The sequence below is a fragment of the Chelmon rostratus genome, chromosome 1 (genome assembly GCF_017976325.1).
Source record: "Chelmon rostratus isolate fCheRos1 chromosome 1, fCheRos1.pri, whole genome shotgun sequence".
NCBI lineage: Eukaryota > Metazoa > Chordata > Actinopteri > Chaetodontiformes > Chaetodontidae > Chelmon > Chelmon rostratus.
In genome coordinates this window covers 22,167,410-22,187,261 of record NC_055658.1, presented here as the reverse complement: position 1 = coordinate 22,187,261, position 19,852 = coordinate 22,167,410, and the positions used below count along the sequence as shown (strand labels likewise).

At 43.2% G+C, this 19,852-nt stretch overlaps 1 protein-coding gene across 1 annotated transcript in view; it reads left to right on the top strand.

Annotated features, from left to right (window-relative positions):
- Positions 1-19,852, top strand: part of celf6 (CUGBP Elav-like family member 6) — a 132,991-nt gene that overhangs the window by 98,672 nt on the left and 14,467 nt on the right. The window contains exons 4-9 of the mRNA XM_041936213.1: positions 2,417-2,545; positions 6,463-6,542; positions 15,692-15,835; positions 16,812-16,956; positions 18,382-18,531; positions 19,352-19,414. Coding sequence (XP_041792147.1) covers positions 2,417-2,545; positions 6,463-6,542; positions 15,692-15,835; positions 16,812-16,956; positions 18,382-18,531; positions 19,352-19,414 — 711 coding nt within the window. The remainder of the gene's footprint in view (positions 1-2,416; positions 2,546-6,462; positions 6,543-15,691; positions 15,836-16,811; positions 16,957-18,381; positions 18,532-19,351; positions 19,415-19,852) is intronic.

The window sequence follows — 19,852 nt, the reverse complement described above, 5'->3', positions numbered from 1 at the left end:
TTTACAGCTACGCAGCTCCTCCGCTAATGCCAAATATCCAGCTAGATGTCTGTCCTCCTGTCGCTCTTTGCTAAATCCCAGTCGACAGTATAAGTGGCTGTCTCTGTGGTGATCTCCTCAGGGTTCTCGCTCACTTCCAACCCTGGAGCTCTAAGGGAGGAGTAACAGTAATGAGCAGCAGTACCAGGCTCAGCTGGCGTGTTTGAGAATTCCTGCTGTGTGAGGCGTGACTACAGGAACATGGACTGACACCACAGCTACAACACCAGCAGTAGAGACCAGGCAGCATGGCCTTATTGATTATGCAGGTGCTCATTTGTGTGGCCAAGCGGGTAGCAGGCGCGTGTCTCATTTGAACTTTACAGGAATGGAACAGGATCCGATTTCCCCGCTGCAAAAAGGAAGCCCTGGTGCTTTATTTTTAGAACAGCTGCGTCTAATGGGGCCTGGCAGGTACAGGAGGCGTCACATCTGTCGAGGCCCAGGTGATGCTCTCGCCCTCCACTCTTCCCTGCTTCTTGCCCATTCCCGACCAGTCAAATGACTCACACTGAAGATCAACAGTGTCATTTCCAATAAACTCTTCTTCCTCTTCCTGCCACTTTCTATCAGTTCTGGCGATAGGTCCTTGCTAGTAGCCATTTCATTCCACAACACAGTGGAATAGGGGATGCATAATGTAAAAGATGTAAAGAAGATGAATGCTCTGTCTAATGCCAGGGCACTGAGAAGATTAATTAGAAAAATCCAGCTTTCTGACTGGCCAGAATTTAGTGGTATAGAGCCCATAGGTCTGTGCCAGAGTGCCCCCCTCTGGAACTAAGGAAGCAACTATGACAGGTAGTAGTAGTGTATTGGTATACAGTAGGTGGAGCTGCCCTTCAAACATAATGAAGAGCAACACTGCAAATTTCACTCCTGTTGAGTATTGGTTGGGAAATTGGGAAAAGACAGTGCTCAAAGTGAGCCCAGATGTTCAATCACACCACAATCTGATAGTCAGAATGTAGTCCTGATAGTCCCACGATTTACACCTAGCAGTGATTTTAAGTTTGCTTGTTTTACAGTCAGGCCAGTAAAAAGTAGATCTGATCCCCCTCTGAGCGTCTAGCCTCATTTTTTAGCTACAGTTTTGCATTGTTGACACACAAAGTGAGGCAATCTATCCAGCTAATTAAACCAGAGATTCAACAGAATATTTAGTCAGGAGTTCATGTATTACAATAGAAACTACCTACTGGAATGCTTTGTCATTCTTTCATTTCAAGGCGAACTGAGAACTAAGATCTTGTGGCTTTCATAGATGAAATGTTTTGTAATACTTTCTACAAACAGCGTTCTCCATCATTGGGCTGTGAAAGAAATAGGTTGTGGTCATGGTTATTGTGGTGGTGTCATGTAGAAAAGAAAAAAAATCTTTTACCCTTTAACTGGTAAACACTTCTCTAGACTTATGCAGTGTGTGCACAAAATAGTGGGAAGACAAAGTCTTTCTCTGAATTACACTACGAGAATCCAGCTTAATTTTAGTTCTTTTTTGTTGCAGTTGTTGGAGTTGAAAAATGACAAATCTGCAGACCTTTGGCTGATAATTACCCACAGACAACTAAACACTGAAAAGTTTCATCCATTATTTCTGAGCGGCCAACACTGGGCAATTTACAGAAAGTTTTGTTTATTCCACTTATTTTCCAAAGTATTTGCTCCCTGACGTAAAGTTTCCCATAAGCTTTCATACTGTAGAAATGTGAGTGCCTTCTATTTTGTCTCCATGTAACATATTCTATAGCCAGCAGAAAGTGGAGCAGATGAGAACGTATAGACTTTAATGAGAAACCAGTACACACTGGCTGAGACACTGTTTATCTTTGTTACTTTTCTCGAGTTTATCGTCGGGTAGAATGTGCTGCAGAGTTTGCTCTTGCTTATTATAATTCCTCCTTCTTTAGTGATGAGAAAATGTACTACCATGTTCTTGTTCCATGTTCTCTTTCAACTCAGTGACTTAAGCATCCAGACGATCTAACAGTTTGTCTACCTGTGCAAAATATTCCCGCTCTCTTTCTACCGGTACCTGAAACCCACTGCGCTGCAAACATCATCTCTATCAAACGTCACTGTGGCAGACTTGAATAGCTCACTGAAAACAGGAATATATCTCCCTCATACCAGGGCGGGGTGGCACACCACACAACAGTAAGATCAACAACAATAACAACAACAGCAGCGGCAACGTAAGCTCAACACAGCAGACTGCTGATAAAAGGGGTGGCGGTGGGGCAGGGGTTGGGGGGGGGGGGGGGGTTGTGCTGCTCTCAGCTCAGCAGAACGGTGCCATCAGCTGTAGCATTTGTCTGTTCTCTCCTCTCTTCCACCCTTCCTCCTCCTTCCTCCCCCTTCCTCTCTTCCTATCCAGAAGACAGGAAGCTGTTTGTGGGAATGCTCGGCAAGCAGCAGAGCGAGGACGACGTCCGGCGGCTGTTCGAGACCTTCGGCCAGATCGAGGAGTGCACCGTCCTGCGAGGGCCTGATGGGGCCAGTAAGGGTCAGAGCCCACACACCTCCCGCTATTTTTTTTTTCCCCTTTGTCTGTCCCTCTTAATCCCTCTGTCTGTCTACCTGTACGTGTGCTGTCTCTCTTTCCCTTTCTACTCTTTACATTTTTAGAACCATGCTTCACCCGCTGCACACTCATTGACACTCTGCTCTTCTGAATAACTCATCCTCCCCTTCAGCTATTCTGTTTTTTTCCACCACCTCTTATGTGTCTCGCTCGCGTTTCTTTCATAGCTCATTGTCACTGTGCTCCGACACCTCCTTCCTCCCACTTTCCTTTTCTCACTACTTTCTGTATTTCCCTTTTTTGTTCTCACTCTACCTCTCCTTCCTCTCTCCTTTTTTCTTTCCCTCCCGAACTTCTTCGTATGTTGTCTCTTCATCACGGCAGCTCCTCTCACCCTGGGCTTGTACTCAACAAATCAATCACGCAACACCTCTTCTTTCTGCTCACCCCTCCTCCTCCTCCTGTTATCTGAAAAGCAGAGGGGTGTAATCATGTTTGTTTCCCACATTCCCGTCATCCCTCCCCAGAGACACCATTGGACGATAATGTCCTACTGTAAATAAAGCAGCCAGGCTTGGGGTTTCGCTACTGTCCCTCACTGTGTGGCACATTTGCCTGCATTCAGGAACAGCTTAAGCATTCATGTCTGCGTCTTATGTGCTATTTAGTTAGCAGAGCGTGGTCAAATTAAAACTGGCTGTGAAATGTGCGATGCAGGTGGGATTGTTTTGAGAGTGTGGGATGCTTCCCCATCATCCTCTGATGGGTCTCACAGCCATATCTGGAGCGATAACGCCAATGATCTTCCTCGGAAGCTCTACCTTCCTTTCTCTCCGTTGACTGTGATTTATTCTCCTATATGAAGCCTCTGAATGTGTGAAAAGGATGTGTGGGAAGGCAAGGGAGAGGGGCTGATAATGTGGGAGCCTTCTGAGTATATCAGAAGAGAAAGGCTGGCTATACTGAACCACACACCTATCTGTGTCAACATCTGTTCCTCTCAATGTTAATCCCGGGTCTATTGCTCTGCGTCGCCCCAGCAGCCCACTACCTTTCTTTCTCCCTGGCCTGTTTCCTCTTTTGCTGTCTCTCCCTCCCTCTCCGGCTCCCTCTCTTCCTGTCTGCTCAGATGCCTCCAGCTGATTGACAGCACATAAAATGAAATAAGGCCGATGCTGTTGTGTCAGACAGGAGCTAGTTTTCTCCCTCATTTGCGCTTTCACTCCTTCTCACCCTCCTTCACCCCACTCCTCATCTCTTCTTCTTTCTCCTCTCTTCACATGCCATATGTTTGCTGTGTTGGTATTTGTCTCTATTATCAGTGGCTTGATCATTACCTTTTCTTCACGTTTTCACTGCTATGGAAAAAAAAAAAAAGGCTGTAGACCAATGTTCACTGTGAATGCTACCACCAGACAAAGGTCTCATATATAGGTATCTGGTCCTATCACTCACTGTGCAACAGTCCCACGCAATCATTACGGGATGTTACGGCAAATTATTTTGCCAGCCGCCTCGCTTGGGATGAGGTTCGCGTAATTTGAATGAGACAGACCTTGAAATTGACAGTGCTATCTGTTCCATGATGGAGGCTTTGTCCCCTGTTGATGTAAATTTATGCTACTCAGAGGCTTTTCAGCACCCCTCTTCACCCAATAAAAAGGCCGAGAAGTTTAACACCCATCTCTCTATGGCGCTGCTCCTCAAAGTACTTTCAAAGTGCAACACTTGCTGCCAGAGTTGAATAGAGCCCCGAATTGTCAGGAAAAATAGAGAGATGGCTTTTAGGTCTATAATTAAGTTGTGTTATAAATGTCACCCATCCAGCGGGATGGAATTCATGCATACATATTATTACCCCGGGAATTCAAAAGCCAGTGCAGATCCTCTTGCTTGAAAGCAATACAATCTCTCTTTTTCCTTTTTCCCCAACTCATTCTGAGCCATCAAATTCAAAAACTCAAATGTGCACTATAATTTATGAGGCTGTAGCACTTCCAATTCTTTTGAGATGTTGTGCTCTGTGTCCCTTAACTTTTTTTTTTTCTAGGTCGGGAAAAGCAAGACTACGGCACAGATTTTTTAGGCGAGAAATTTGAGGACACTGTATGTTTGACATGACTTTGCCATAGACGGTGTACACCAAACCCTGCAGTTTTCAGTGTCCTTTTGTCAGACTGAGCTGCTGAGGTCACTGGGATTCTGGCACAATATCTGATAGCCTTGTTAGGGAACCAACAGCAAGTTATGTTGCCTTACAAAACCAAAAGGTTTTCGCAAGAACAAAATGCCCCCTTATTATTTCAACTACAAAGGTTAAATGTGTTTGTTCCTTCAAAGACAGAGTTGCAGTCAAATGGCACACAGTGGGCCAATGCATTTCAGTTGGACAAATGAAGACCTTTCCTGCCTCTACCCGGAGGGGTGTTCAAGTGAAGTAAAAGGGTGCTGGAGTGCTGTGACAGAATCAAAGCTTTCTTTGACTTATCTGTTTGCCTCTGTAGATCTATACAGCTTTGAGGACATTTGACAGTACAGAAAACACATGGCCTTTACTACTCATCACATTTCTGCACACAACAGTTTCAGCTGCTCACTTTTTTTGTGTAGCTGGAATGTGGATGGAAAGCCTCAGGTAAAGGTGAAAATTGTCCTCCATTGATTGTGCACATACTGCATGTCCCTTAGTTCAGTCTTTTTGATTTTGGCAAGAACTTGTTCATTTGTTTGTTTGGGAAGCAAAGCTGACTCCAGAGATGTGGTTGTGAGTGGGTCACTGCCAGACAAGGAAAATATCCTGAGTCTACTAATCAGTCATTGCATGAATCGTCACAGCTCCTTCGAGAATGTAGAGTGAAATGTATATGGACATATGCAAGCGTCTTAAATAGGTATCAGCAGTCTTCAAGAAACTAGGAACTGAACTGAGGAAAATCCTGCCTGGTTCTAAGACACTGGTGCTACTCGATTAATGAAAAGGGGGCAGAATTAATCCACAAGTTTGTTAATTAGGTATCTCTTGACTTAACACATGAGCTCTACCTGAAGGCAAGGATAAGAATAGGACATAACAGAATACCTAGTGCAGTCTATGACGACCATAAAGCTCAGAGAAATAGCTCCTGTTTAATTTAATGGCTTTTAGAAAATTACCACATTTCAGTTCCACTGTACTTCACTTCACTATAGCTTTCTTTTTATGTTTTAGTGGTTTAGCGTCTGTCCTTACCTATACAGTGGTGCACAATTTAATCATGTGATTAGGATATGTAACCTTCCAAAAAACATATTGCACATTATCATTATCTACTTAAATCATTTTTAACATAATTTGAAATGTTAATGCAATGAGGCTCCAGAACACTGCTGCCAACACCCGTTCCCTTGTCTTCCGGCCAACTTTTATGTTGACTTTTCCTTTTGTGCATTAACTACACAACAGATTTAAGATGATTTGAATGCCCCTTGAGCAAAGCCCCCCTCCATCTGAAATTATATGCGAGCAAAGATTCGGTTAGATAGGCAGATTATAATACTATGCCTTTGTCATCATAATCTCTTTTATGAGTGACTGCACACAAATCACAATGTGTAAATATTAAACAGATTAATAATCACAAACAAGTCAGGATAGTAAATGCCTTGGCTCTATGCTCCAAAGTGGAGGGGGTGGAATTAGAAATGGGCGAGGGACAGGATGTTCCACGCAGCTAATGCCTTCACTACAATTAGACTGATTTATTCAGAGTTATGCGCTGAACACACAAATGGCAGACTATATTTACAAACCAGATAACATGAAAACAATGGTAATGAACGGTGTTTTCCCCCCATATTCAAGGCCATCTCCCTGATGTTGTGCCCCTCCCTTCTATTTCTCTTGTTTTTTGTGTATACAGGCTGTGCCTTTGTCAAGTTCTCCAGCCACGCAGAAGCGCAGGCTGCCATCAACAGCTTACATGGTGGACAGACTATGCCTGTAAGTACAGCGACACACTTTGAAACACACTCATAACAAATGTTGTCCTAACAACCCTATAACTTCATGGTCAAAAATATTTAAACACGATTGCAAACAATAGCTTTTACACTTCATGTGGACAGTTTTAGAGAAAGAGATGCAATGTCACGTCAGTGTCTATTTATGCCAGCTGTTTTGTCCCTGTGGTCTCAGGATTTTGAAATGTTTGAGGGAGACTGGGATAAAGTTTAGAACAAAGGTTGCTGGACTTCTTGATTCTGTTTTATACCTCGCCAAGAGATGGACACTGACTCAGTCTTCCTTTAAAATTTTCTATTTCATATGCACATGCCCACTGGAGGGTGTATGTCTCATTTTAAAATTCAGTACTGAATTTCTTTGTCTTTTTTCTGTGTTTGGAAAAAACCTCATACATTTACGAACGAAACATGATACCGTAATCTCTATTACCTGTGTATTCCTTTATATCTCCGAGTAGTATTTCTGAACAGTGTACCATATATGTATATACAGTCACCACAGAGACTCTTTTCAAATCAACAGTCCAGCCTCACATATATTCTCGATTCCCGTGTGTTATCTCTCACAAAAGATTCCCACAGTCAAAGTCAGCTACCTTACAGCGCACGGCTGCATACTCTGTATCTGTCTTTTCACTCAATATCCATTTCCTTCTCTTGCTATTCAGAATACCTTTTCAGCAGACAGATAAAGAGTGTTTACATCCAGAGTCATATAAAGATACGATTACTGTGCATTGCACCTGAATCCTTGAATTTGTCCTCAGGAGACATTGTGAAGCTGAAGTCATGGAATGATGGACAAACAGAGCCATGTACATATAGTTCAAGGACAGTATACAATTATACTGTATGCATGAATTTGTTCTTAAATTCATGTCCATATTTATTCTCTATGCAATGAATAAACAGCAAAGATACATTTCAAGATTTTTTTAAAAAAGGAACAAGGATTTGAATACCATTTACCCATTTTCTTAAAATTTAATCCCTGGGTTATGGCTACATTCCATATGAAATTTCCACTTGCTTAACCACATCAAGTTCTTAAATGTAACGATTTCCCTACTTAAATGTCCAGAAGAACCTGTTGAATGTAAGTTTAATGTTCACCGGCATTTCACTCCTGGTTGTATAGTATTAAAATAAGCAAAAAAATCACAAAGGTAGGGTTCAACACTTGATCAAATGCAAGCTCACAACATATCTGAAAGGGATATTGAGTTAACGAAAGACTTAATGTGTGTATGTTTTCAGGCAAGTTGTTCAAAATCTAGCCAGAAGACCTCTGGATGCAACTTTGATATTATGGGGTAAAAAGTCTGATACAAGTGCAAACCAGGATACGTCTGTGTAATGGGAGACAAAAGCAAGAGAGAATTTTTGAGCTGTGTTCTAATCCAGAGCAAACTAAAGCATGGATGACTATTTTCTGATTACTTATGGATTAAAATGTTTCACAGTGCATGGGGAAATAGTCCTCTGTCAAAAGTTAATAGTTTGAACAGCTCTCTTAACCTGTTTCTGAAAACTGAAATTAGTGAGAAATTGGTGGCTTTACACTGGGAGACAGTGTGTCATCTTCATGGTGAAGAACTTTAATTGAGGTAGCAGGCCATAAAGATTATTTCAGATTGGTGTAATTAACTTTTGACATTTTATATGCTGTTTAGAAAATTTATGAGAATTGCTAGAGAGGTTGTGTTACATTTCCGTACACCTAGATATAAATGTGTGTCATCAGCATAACAGTGAAACGTTTTTGTTTGCTTTTGATAGATCCAAGTAGAATCATGCATGAATACTGTAAATGTAATGAAAATCAAACTGGATTGAAAACCGAGACCCTCAATCCTACTAAGGATAAGGATGACGAGTGGATATTGTTGTAAAAAATTTCTAAGGATGGAGTTCATTTTTTTTCGAGACCAACTGCATGTTTGAAAAATACATTAAGCAAGTGGCCAGGGTGCTATAGATAATAGATAACATACAGGCTGCTAAATATTTTGTATTATGGAGGGGACAAGTGAAGGGCTTCATACAAGTCATAGCGTCTTCCAGCAACATGGGAGAATATGACTGAAAAACAGCTCATCACAGCCAAATTATTAACAGTGACAGTTTGGCCCCTGTCGGGGGGCTACTTTTTGTTAAAGAATATTAAACATTTAAAACACTTGAAAACACTTATCAAGGAAGGCTTCATTAGAAGAGAGGTTAACAAGTGAGTCAATAATATTGAAAAGCACCCTAGAGTTGGGATGGATCTCCAAACTGAGGTCAGATTAATAAGACACTTTTGCTTCCTTAACTGCTTCCTGATATTTCAGCACTAAGTCCCACATAATATTGTGGAAGTTTATCAGCATCCCATTCAGTTTTTGCTTTTCTACATTTATTCTTCATAGCCTGAGCATCATCTAGCCAGAATTGGGGTATTAAGCTCTAAATACTAAGTTATATTGCCAACTTGTAAATCAGATTGCACAGGAGTCACATTCATTTTACAGACATAGGACACACATACAAGTGTTTGTTCTCATGGCGCCAGTGACAACACATTGACCATTACACAGAATCACGCAGCATTTTGACATAATAATCAGAGGGCAAGACTTCACATGCAATGCAAGGGAACGGTGCAAGAATCGCTAGGGGCCCTGGACTATACTGCACTACACAATAGATGTAGATTTAAATGTGCTTTTCAGTGGTGTGGAATATAGTTCAGCTGTAAGTAGGAATTTTGGAGAGAACTGTAGGTAATGGTGTGCTGGTCTAGTTTGATATACGGTGGTTATGAGATGCATGAAACAGCATTAGTTGGTGTTGATTTGTTTAGTTGAAGAATGAGGCCACCAAACCTGTAACTCTCGTCAAGCTGCAGTTAATTACGAATTGGATATGCTTCTGTCAGGCTTGAACAAGGCCACCAAAAAGGCTTAAGTAAAAGAAATGGTGAATTACGCAGCATCTCCCTGCCGGTGCTGCGTGTGTTGAGTGCTGCACAGCTGGACACACACATGAGCACACACTCTCTCTGGCAGACATCCGCACCTTCACACACTTCACTGATGTTCCGCAATAAATATTTACGGACGCTTCCTGGCAGCCAGATAGTGTCCTGGAAGCCAGATGTAATTTACACATCTTTTTGATGCCGCCTCATTTTGCATTACATTGAAGTAGTGAGGGAGGGAAATAAGTGGTAGTCAGTGTGTGGTTGTTGTGCTCAGTAGAGACCAAACTTTTTGGCACGTAAACCACAAGGGTCAAAATCTAATAAGCAGTGGGCCACGAGCCAAAGAATAATCACGTTGCTCACTGATCATGCACAATTATGACAGGCCTCTTACAGAAATTTGATTATAATCAAGATATTTACCTTCTACTCAAAATATCTTGTTGACTCAATCAACAGAATATGTTTACATCCACAAGATTTACATAATTGGACTCCTCTGGGGCTGTTTTTTGCTTCCTTGTACAGATCAAGATTTGGCTGCTTTTGCACACTTTCTGTATGTTTGTCTTGCTGTGGCCCAGGCACACTTGCATTAGGTTGGGCGACTGAGCCACTCAAAGTCTGGTGCACATGAACTGTCCAAGACAACATATGGAGGCCCAAACAGACCTGGGGCAGCTCAAGAGCCATCCAAAAGTTCATTAATACTCTATATTATCCATATCTCTCTCCCTCTATCCCTGCACCTGTTATCCTCCTCTCCCCAAATCCAACTTCCTCTCAGATTAATAGGCAAGGTGGCCATTAGTATCCAACTAAGGCTTTGGTACCGATGGGGGATGCAGTTAATTTGGATAATATCACTGCCACATGTCGTCAACAACAGACTAACAGGAGGCAGGATTCAGGGAGTGGGCTGCTCTGCTCACTGCCTGCTGCCAGCTGTGAGGCCTGGATGAACCTTGAACAAAGAGTTGTCTCTCACTCCCTCTCGGTCTCTCTCTCCCTCTTAATGTTCTCTCTACAGCATCTGTGTTACCTGGCACACACACGCATGCCATAAATAATACCTGCACCAAAATACGCTGGCCCAAAATGAAAAGGCTTTAATGAAGCTTAAGGGCAAGGGATGCCACTGAAGGGCATGCGCTGATAGATCGGGTCATAGCTTTAATTGATGTTTATTGCAGATTGCAGGTGGTTCCAAAATTAACTTAAAAGGTGATTGGGCACAGAACAGGCTCTCTCACTGGTTGAGTTGTTGAATTACAGTAAGGCTGCAGAGGCACAGGTGGCAAAACTTCAAATGGCAGAGCTGGGGGCAGGCAGACAACACCCAGCAAATTGCAGACATTGTCATGTTCGGTGTCACAGCGTGGCTGACAGGGTCTGTGGCGCTCGCCGGTGTTGGCAGGGACAGGAGCGTGCATGTGTGTGTGTGATACTATACAGTAGTTCCGGATTAATGAGAGATAAGACCAAGCCAGAGAGTATTGCAACACACAATACCATCAAACGCCACATGAAACTATTGCAGAATCTCAGCAGGCTTGTAGCTGACATACTACATGGAGTTTTGTGTTTTTGCATTCTCACATATTGCAGTGAAAACTGTTATGTACAAAAAGTAGTATAGACAACAAGTGTAAATACCGTTCTAAATGACAGTATTCTTCTTCTGTGTCTTTTGGCTTGATGCAGTGTGCTAGGCAGCTGCGGCAGTATGTGGTGGACAGCGAGGCCAGACCAAGACAGCATCATCCAGTGCTAATGAGCGACAGTCCTCCCATGAGGCTAGCAGAGATGTAGCAAGGTTCAGAGAGTTGAATACGAAGCCCACAGGGGGTTCATCCAATTACCAAACAAACTTGTTATGGTGTATTCAATTAATTTTTTACAGATTCTCGATTAACACTTTCAGAGAGTCTGCAGAAACCTGAGACAACTTTGGAAGTTTCACTCGTCATTTAAAAGCAGCTGTTACCTATTTGCTGAATGGGGGAGAAGGAGGGTTCTTCTCGCATTAGTTGTTAATCATTAATATGTTTTTTGAAATGACAGTTTTCCCCTCAATGCGTGCGTTGCTAAATTATATTGCTATAAGCCTCTGTAGAGGATGGAAGATGAGTGTCTGTTTACCTGTTGGTACACACTCAGCACCAGTGTCTTTGTATCACAGTAATGCAGAGATAAAAGCATAATGCCATTTCACTGGTGTAGTTGAGTTCTAATCCCTCAATTACCGTTGTGTATTTTCCCATCTACACATTTTGAGGCCTATACAAAATCCAATATGGGAGATTTTCACAAGTCAAGTGTGTTGTTCAAGAAATTAGATTAGTTTTTGAACCCATGACAAATTCCTTAGTTGTACCTGTCAAAAGTGAAGGCTCCCTGTTGGCCCTTATCAAATTCAGCGAATTCATTTTCTCTCCAGGTATAGGAGTCATGCCGGTGGAGGTTATTATTCTGTTTGTTTGTCAGCTTGTGATTTTCTGCTACCAGTGAGGAGTGGCTGCTTTGCATCCACTGCCTGTTGTCTGCTGCCACCTGTTCCTTCATTACCTGGCCACATATTACTCTTTCTTTACGTGGATAGAAACTCTTGATCCGTGTGGGGGATCACAAATCTGTTTTTTTTCCGCTTAGGCCTTGGATGTAGTCAGAATATTACTTGAGATGTGAGGATATGAAATTCTCCTGTTTAGGGGTGAGGATAAGACAAGAATCTATTTTTCTATTTTAGAAGGGATATTTTGGCTTTTATGCTATGAAAGTTAGAAATGCTTGGCTCTGACATGAGTGGCAGTGCTGATAACACCTGCAGAGGCTGTTGTAGTTGCAGCCTTAGTGCTGCTGCCAAGTCTGTTCAGTGTAGACACTGCAGACTGAGTCTCCTCCCGTGCTGTCGTCTACAGCAGAGCACTCTGCTGGGAGAAGCAAGACCAGGCCAGACTCTTGAGTCATGGTGCAGTGAGTACAGGCAGCCTCGGGCTTTCACAGTCCCGATGCTCACAATGCATTCTTCATGAAGTATTAAATGAATGTAAGAATACACAGATACACAAAGCAGAAAATGAATGTGATCTAAATGCCAGGCCCCTGTGCTGCAGGCAGGCTTGTGCAACAACGCTGGAGGAAGATGTTTGCTCAGTGCCAGCCTCATTAAATCCAACAGCCCAGTCGCTTCAACTGGCCCACAAAGTTGAGAAAGAACTGAAAAAGGTCAGGAGGTGGGATGAAATGAAATTAGAAAGGGAAAAACTGTGCCGTTAACGCCGCCACGTCGGAGTATTGATTTAACTAATTGAAACGGCACAGAGGGAGAAACACCAGATGGGTCTCCTCTGGCCTGAGGTGGGGTGCTGGCTGGCTCTGATAGGATCCCATCTGAGACGCACTGTCCCTGGGGTCCGTTGTGATGCCTTCCTTCATTCCCCAGCCTCTTTCTCACAGTTATCTACAGCCAACACACTCTCTTGGTTCTGTTAATAGAATGTTTGTAAGACACTTTTCACATGGGTTAGTCGAACAGCTTTCTCGCAAAGCCCCTGAACAAGAACTTGTTTATTTTTTTGCATTTTGAAAAGGCATATAGAAAAATATAGATGACAACAAAAACAGTAGCTTAGGGAAGGGTAAGGTGTGAGAAAATAGTTACTGATGTCAGGGTAATGTAGAAAATAACAATAAAACATGTCAGGGTTGGGCAGGATACTACATATTATGTATGGTTTGTTGCAGCAGCCATGACTACCAAATGGCAAAGTACAAGACCACCCTGGCAAACTGCCCTCTCAATGGCACTACCGCTTAGCTGTTCCTGTTTAAAATTTCATGAAGCGCTTACAAAAATAGGGCACACTTTTTGTATGAATTACTGTGAAATAGCATGAAGTAAGGCTGCACAACAGTAAGACTGAGACTGTTTGTTCAGTGGCTGATTTTATACTCTCTTACTGTGCAGTTGCAATATTCAGCTTCACAGGGCATACGTCGTGTTTGTTTCTGTGATTTTCTGTTTGGATAGCTCTGCTTTAGCAATGTGGCACCTGTAAGTAGCACTTAAACTTGGACCTGTAAAGAAGCATGGTCTGGCTTTGTCAATTTCAATTTGTGATACAGAGAGTCAGAAAAACTTGTGCACAAAAACAAAAACAAAAAAAAGTGTATGCAGCATCACTCACGCTGGTTAAGTGAGTTTTTCTGTCACCGTGTCCAATGCAGTTCACTCACAGTTTCTACTTTTAGACCCAAAGCAAATATGGAAATCTAAATCAAAGCCTGAATTTGTACTGACCCTGTCAGGATGAGACATTTTGTGAAAGATGAATCCAAGTTGTTATTATGGAGTCCTTTTCTCCCCATGTCTTTGCTTTTATGATCGTACTAATCGTATCCTGACTGCCCCCTGGCTGCCTGTGTCCTTCTGTCCTGGTGGTGGTTCGTGCTCTTTCCCAGCATGCACTGCCTGTAATTAAATAGGAGCCTGGTCCTCTTGACAGTGTCTGTGACTGCTTTCTCTGCCTGGCAGCCTCCTGATCCTCTCTTTCTGTATCTATCGCTGTGTCTCTCACTCACACACGGACACTCTCCCTCCCTCTCTCCTTGCCTGGATGTCACATGAGGAACTGACTCTGGACTCTGTCTCTCAAATGATTTAATTGGATGCAAACTCAGGAGCATGGACATCAATACGGAACTATATCTGCCATAAGGCAGAGCCATTAGTCAATACTTCGCCCTCCACATGCCGAAGGCTTTTGTCAGACCTAATTACCCAGTACAGTATTCAGTGGAGCTTCACCAGTGGGGGACTGGGACTCCTGTGGGATCTGGTTAGGATCACAGTTCACTCCTAGTGTATACAGTGGAGTTGGAAAGTTCACAAAAGCAAATATCACTAGCTCTTCTCTTTCATTTAACGCTGACAGCTAAATGATTGCAGTCATGAGAGGTGCACAGTCACTTCCACCGGCCTCCTCGGCTCAGAGACATTAGGTCTTCAAGCCTGGAATGTTGTGAACATTGTCGAGCCAAGTCAGGTTTATCCAGAGAGCACATTTAAAAGCAGCAACGTTGACCAAAGAGCTTTACAAAGTGATTTAAGAAAACATAGGACTGGCAAATTAAAAACTGAGATGAGAGGATATAAGTAAATTAATAAAAACATAGAATAGCTTGATAAAATCACAACACAAATAACATTGTGCAAACAACAAAATTAAATAAATAATTAAAAATCTGAGTTTGATCAGGCTTGTCTTCATGATAATGATTAAGACATTAAAGAAAAGAGACGGGTTCTCTGAGATGTAATTGTTTGTAGGCCTTCAGATGACAGAAATGAATGGCACGCTCACCACTGTTTCTCCTTTGTGGTGATGTAGAGATCTCACACTCATGTTTTTGATAAAGGAAGTTCGATACACTGATAAAGATCAGCTGTACATGTTTTTATTTTGGAGCCAACACTTTGTTGTAGGTCATTTCTTCAGGGAGACACACATTGTGAGGAAGCTATTTTCAACCACACAACAAAAGATGTAAATGTAATGCATGCATTCAGCAACCTTGTTTCCAAACGGCCTATATTCAGGTTACGATCAGATTGACAGTGTTCAATATGTATTTGCAGACGTGCGCTCAAAGCATCACATATTAACAAGATAAACTTGTCAGGCATGTGTAACAATGTTGGTCAGTGACATCAGTATTGATGAGGTCAGTACATTCATTTTGGCTAAAGCTTGCAGTTAGCTTCAGGAAAATGATTGCTCTCATTGTCTTCCTTTAGTTTTTCCCAGTAAATAACTGCTTATTGAGTCTGGTTTAGCTGGTTGGCCAGCTCAAGTGGCAGGTGCAATCTGCAAAACGCTGCTGATTGAAAGTAATCATGGTAGTTGCAGAAGATGGTATTATTAGTTCCTCTGCTTTGAAAAATACTTTTTCAACTGTTTGTTCATTTCTTTTATGTTTATTTGCTTTGTTAATCTCCAGGCAGCTATCGGAAAGTATGATAATACACTGCAAAGTGTCCACTAAACAATTTTTATGAAGACACATGTCAAAAAAAGGAAACTGGATCTAGTAAACTTGGTATGAATATGGACGTTTAGTTGCATATTTCACTAACCTGGTATATATACTTGTCCTAGGGTGCCTCATCCAGTCTGGTGGTCAAGTTTGCAGACACTGATAAGGAGAGGACCCTGCGCAGGATGCACCAGATGGCGGGCCAGCTCGGCATCTTCAGTCCCATGACCATCCAGTTTGGGGCCTATGGCGCCTACTCTCATGCTGTAAGTCTCAGCCCGGCGGGGGAGGAGACGGTGAGCTTTAAAAAAGAAAACAAAAACTGTTGTGATTTGAGGTTTGAAGTCACTATCTCTCCCAATAGGCATGTGACACTCCCGGCGCTCAACTCCTTAAGTGATTCACGCCACTAAATGGCTGTTAGAGTCCAAGTTAACGAAGGCTTTCCAGAAAATGCTGCACTGCTTTTTGTATTGTGTCTTTCTTATCCCTTCATTTGTCCAGGGAAGCTGCTTATCATGTATGCTCAGCACCACACTGTTTTACTTTCATACAGTTGTACACATCCATTTCATCCTCACTTTCCATTCCCACATTTCCTGACTTGGTCTGCGAATTTAAAGTGCCAAACCCAAGCTTGCCTCTTTAACATTTCATCTACTTACACATAAGCCTTTACACTCGAACAGAGCCGCACGTCATTACCAAGAACCCACACCCCCTCACCCGCTACCCCCTTCCCTGGCAGCCTCCCGCCCCCACCTCACCCCCATTTCATATTCACACATGAAAGTCACAACCTGGGTTAGGAGTGTGTGAGATTTTGCACTCACACAGTAGCTAACAGCTCACCCTGACAGGTGAGAATCGCCCACTCATGCACGATCTCTACACTGGCTCTGCCACAGCGGCCCCCTGTCTCTCTCACACACATACATTTACTGTCCATATAGATGCTATACATAGTCTCCAGCTTGCTAAACTCATATCACCGCATGGCCTTTATAATGTGTCGGTATAATGAGCACAAGGCCAGAGCGGTGTTACAGTAGCTGGGAAGCAACGCTGCAGGGCAACACATACCACTATGTTCAAGAACAAGGCATGGGCCAAGCAAACAGAGATGTGAGAGTAAACATACTCTGGTCCTGCGGCTATTTCACCCTCCTTTCCTTTTCTGTCCTTCCCTCCATCCCTCCTGCCATTCGCCTCTCTACCCACTGCTCTTTAATCCAACAGCAGATGATGCAACAGCAAGCAGCCCTGATGGCAGCAACACAAGGGTCCTACCTGAACCCCATGGCAGCCATCGCTGCCGCGCAAATGCAGCAAATGGCAGCTTTCAATGTCAACGGCCTGGTGGCTACTCCCATGACACCGTCCTCAGGTATACACTAATAGGCACACGCAGGCATGCACGGACTAGCATCGGTGCAAGAGCAGAGGCGCATGCACACGCACACGCACACGCACACTCACACACACACACACACACACACACACACACACACACACACACACGCAGACACACACGCAGACACACACGCAGACACACACGCAGACACACACGCAAGGCTTCTCTCTCCATTTCTCATTGCTGCCCTGGAACATTTTCATCATTAGCAAGAATTATAGAAGCAGTAGTAATATATTCATTCAAGGCCTTTCTGCTTTTGCCCTTGTTACATTTTTTAAGATGTGGGCTCCATTTTCAGAAGAAGCAGACATTGCCAGTGTTGAATTAACAAAAGCAGAGTTTCATATTGAGTGAGGCATGATTGGAGAAGATGGACAGCATTCCTTGACACTCATTGGCAGCCACATTATAGTCCCTCTCTCTCCTTCTCTCTGTCATTATCTCTCTCTCTCTCTCTTTCTCTCTCTCTGTCTGTTGCTCTCTCCCTCTGTGTGTCTGTGACAGTATGTGTTTTCTGGGAACACAGCCAATCCGATGACTTTGGATGCAGAGTCCTTGGCTTATACAATATAAGAGCAAAGATTTGTGTGAGATAATCCTGGACCCCAGTCTGAACTATCTTTTTGGCCCTTGTCATGAGGAGCTTTGATGGCTCGACACTAAGTAGGCAGGCCGCCTGAAGGCAGGGTCATTGCAAATGTATTAAATAAAGTGGCTTGACGCTGTACCTGGCATTTGTAATCCACAACTCCTACATATACTAGGTAATGCCTATCAAACATAATCCTACATGACTTAAATGTCCTTCACCTGGATTAGAAAAAATAATAAAAATCCATCAGCACAAAAGGGCACTGACAAGGTGACAGACTTGGAATATCACCACAAGGAGGAAAGGCAGACGGAGGAAGAGGCACAAGCCCCTGCATCCACTATATTGTACATTATGGCAGCTTTTCTTGTAATTCACTGTTATGCCACTAGTTTTTCTACCTTGCAGAAATGTGCCCAAGGTAACAAAAATATAACTCTTAACACATAATGAGGAAATATTCAGAAAACCAGAATGCTAACTATATCATGTTCCATTACAGTAATGGATAAGTGCTTTTTCCCCAGCGCCACCCTTACCCCTCAGTCCTTGTGCTATGACTGATTTTAGTAACTGTACCTTTAGTTCAGACTGAATTGGCACCAATTTGTGCCAAGCTACACTTCACCGTGGGTCAAAGGGTATGCATTTGTGCTCATGTGGACCCATTATGTGCCTGTTCTACAGTAGTACATTTGTGAGAAAGCACCAAAATGCACTTCTCTTCTACCTCTATTTTCGAGTGTGTAGCATGTGAAGCATGCACCCTGATGTTTCTATAATGACTCTGTATCTATTTGCAGGCACCAGCACACCCCCGGGCATCTCTGCCACAGCCGTGCCCAGCATAGCCGCCCCTATCGGGGTCAACGGATTCAGTGCCCTCCCGCCTCAAAGCAACGGGCAGCCCACCTCTGAGCCCATCTACACCAACGGTATTCACCCTTACCCAGGTGAGCTAATCAAGGTTTTCATAAAAGAAACATCAGACACATCCATAACATCTACTGTCATGAGGCTGTTGCTCTGACCCTGACACTTGCGATAAGTTGCTTGCTCTCATGGTGAGCTATGAATGTTTGATTATTCGAGCGCCGCACCTGATCTGAAAAAGAACATCACCTAATTGCCACGATGCAAGTTCAACATGCCAGTAGTGACACATTGAATTCTATCACATGCTACTGCTTAAAAGTTGACAAGAGTCCTTTTTTACTCCACACTCTCATTACATCTTTTTCTGATTTGAACTGAAGCGTTTCAGGCTTGAGGGTCAATCAGCAGCGTCTTTGGCAGATTTCTGAGCAGCCAGCCCTAGTATCATGATGAATCCATCAGTTCATCCATCAGTCCATTATGGTTAATTTGAAGTGTCTCAGCCCGTCCTCAGTCTCTTAATGTTGTCTGGGACTGATTCCTGAAGAGTTGACAGACACACACTCCCCGTTTCTGCATTATGCAAAGGCAGCTGCAATTGTAATGAACTACAAAGTGGTTTGTTTGGCATGTTGTTAATATTTGATGCAAACATCTGGGGCGAACAGGCATTTTGAAGAACGGAGATATGACAACCCAAATTTCTCCCACTCCCTGTGTGATCTTACCCCCTGACGGTTCTCTACCGCTAAGCCAATTTCTGTCTTACTCTTCAACATTCTCTCTAAATCTCTCGTTGTCTGTCTTGACCATTCTCCATCCCCTCTTTGTCTCTTTTGCTCTCATTTTCCTCTTTGTCACCCCCCTTTCTCTGTCTCTCTTTTCGTCTCTCTGCAGCACAGAGTCCAACGGTGACCGACCCTCTCCAACAGGCTTATGCTGGCGTCCAACACTACGCAGGTGATCCGTCTCTCCTATCTCCTCTACTCCCTCACTTGCTCCATCTGTCCCCTTCCCTCTCCCCTCTCCCTTTCTGTTTGTCACATCAGTAGACACTGTGACAGGTAGAGATAGCCGGACCAGCGAATTTCCTCCCGGATTAGGCTACTTTACATTAGGACGGCAAAGGGATTTTCGGTTGACTTGATTATACACCCCCGCAAAAAAATCTTTAATTCCAAAAGTACACCGAGAGCTGAGGATCTGAACCTGCCATAGCCTCCTACATGAGAGATGACATAGACCTCTCATAACCACTGCTTTCTGCCTGACATCAGCCCTCATTAACACAGTGTAAGTCTCCCTCTCTTTCTTTTGTGTGTCTGCTTAGTTGAACCGCACTCCACTCCCCTTTTGCCATACTCTTTGTGTAGTGATCCACAGCCAAATGAGCCCCGG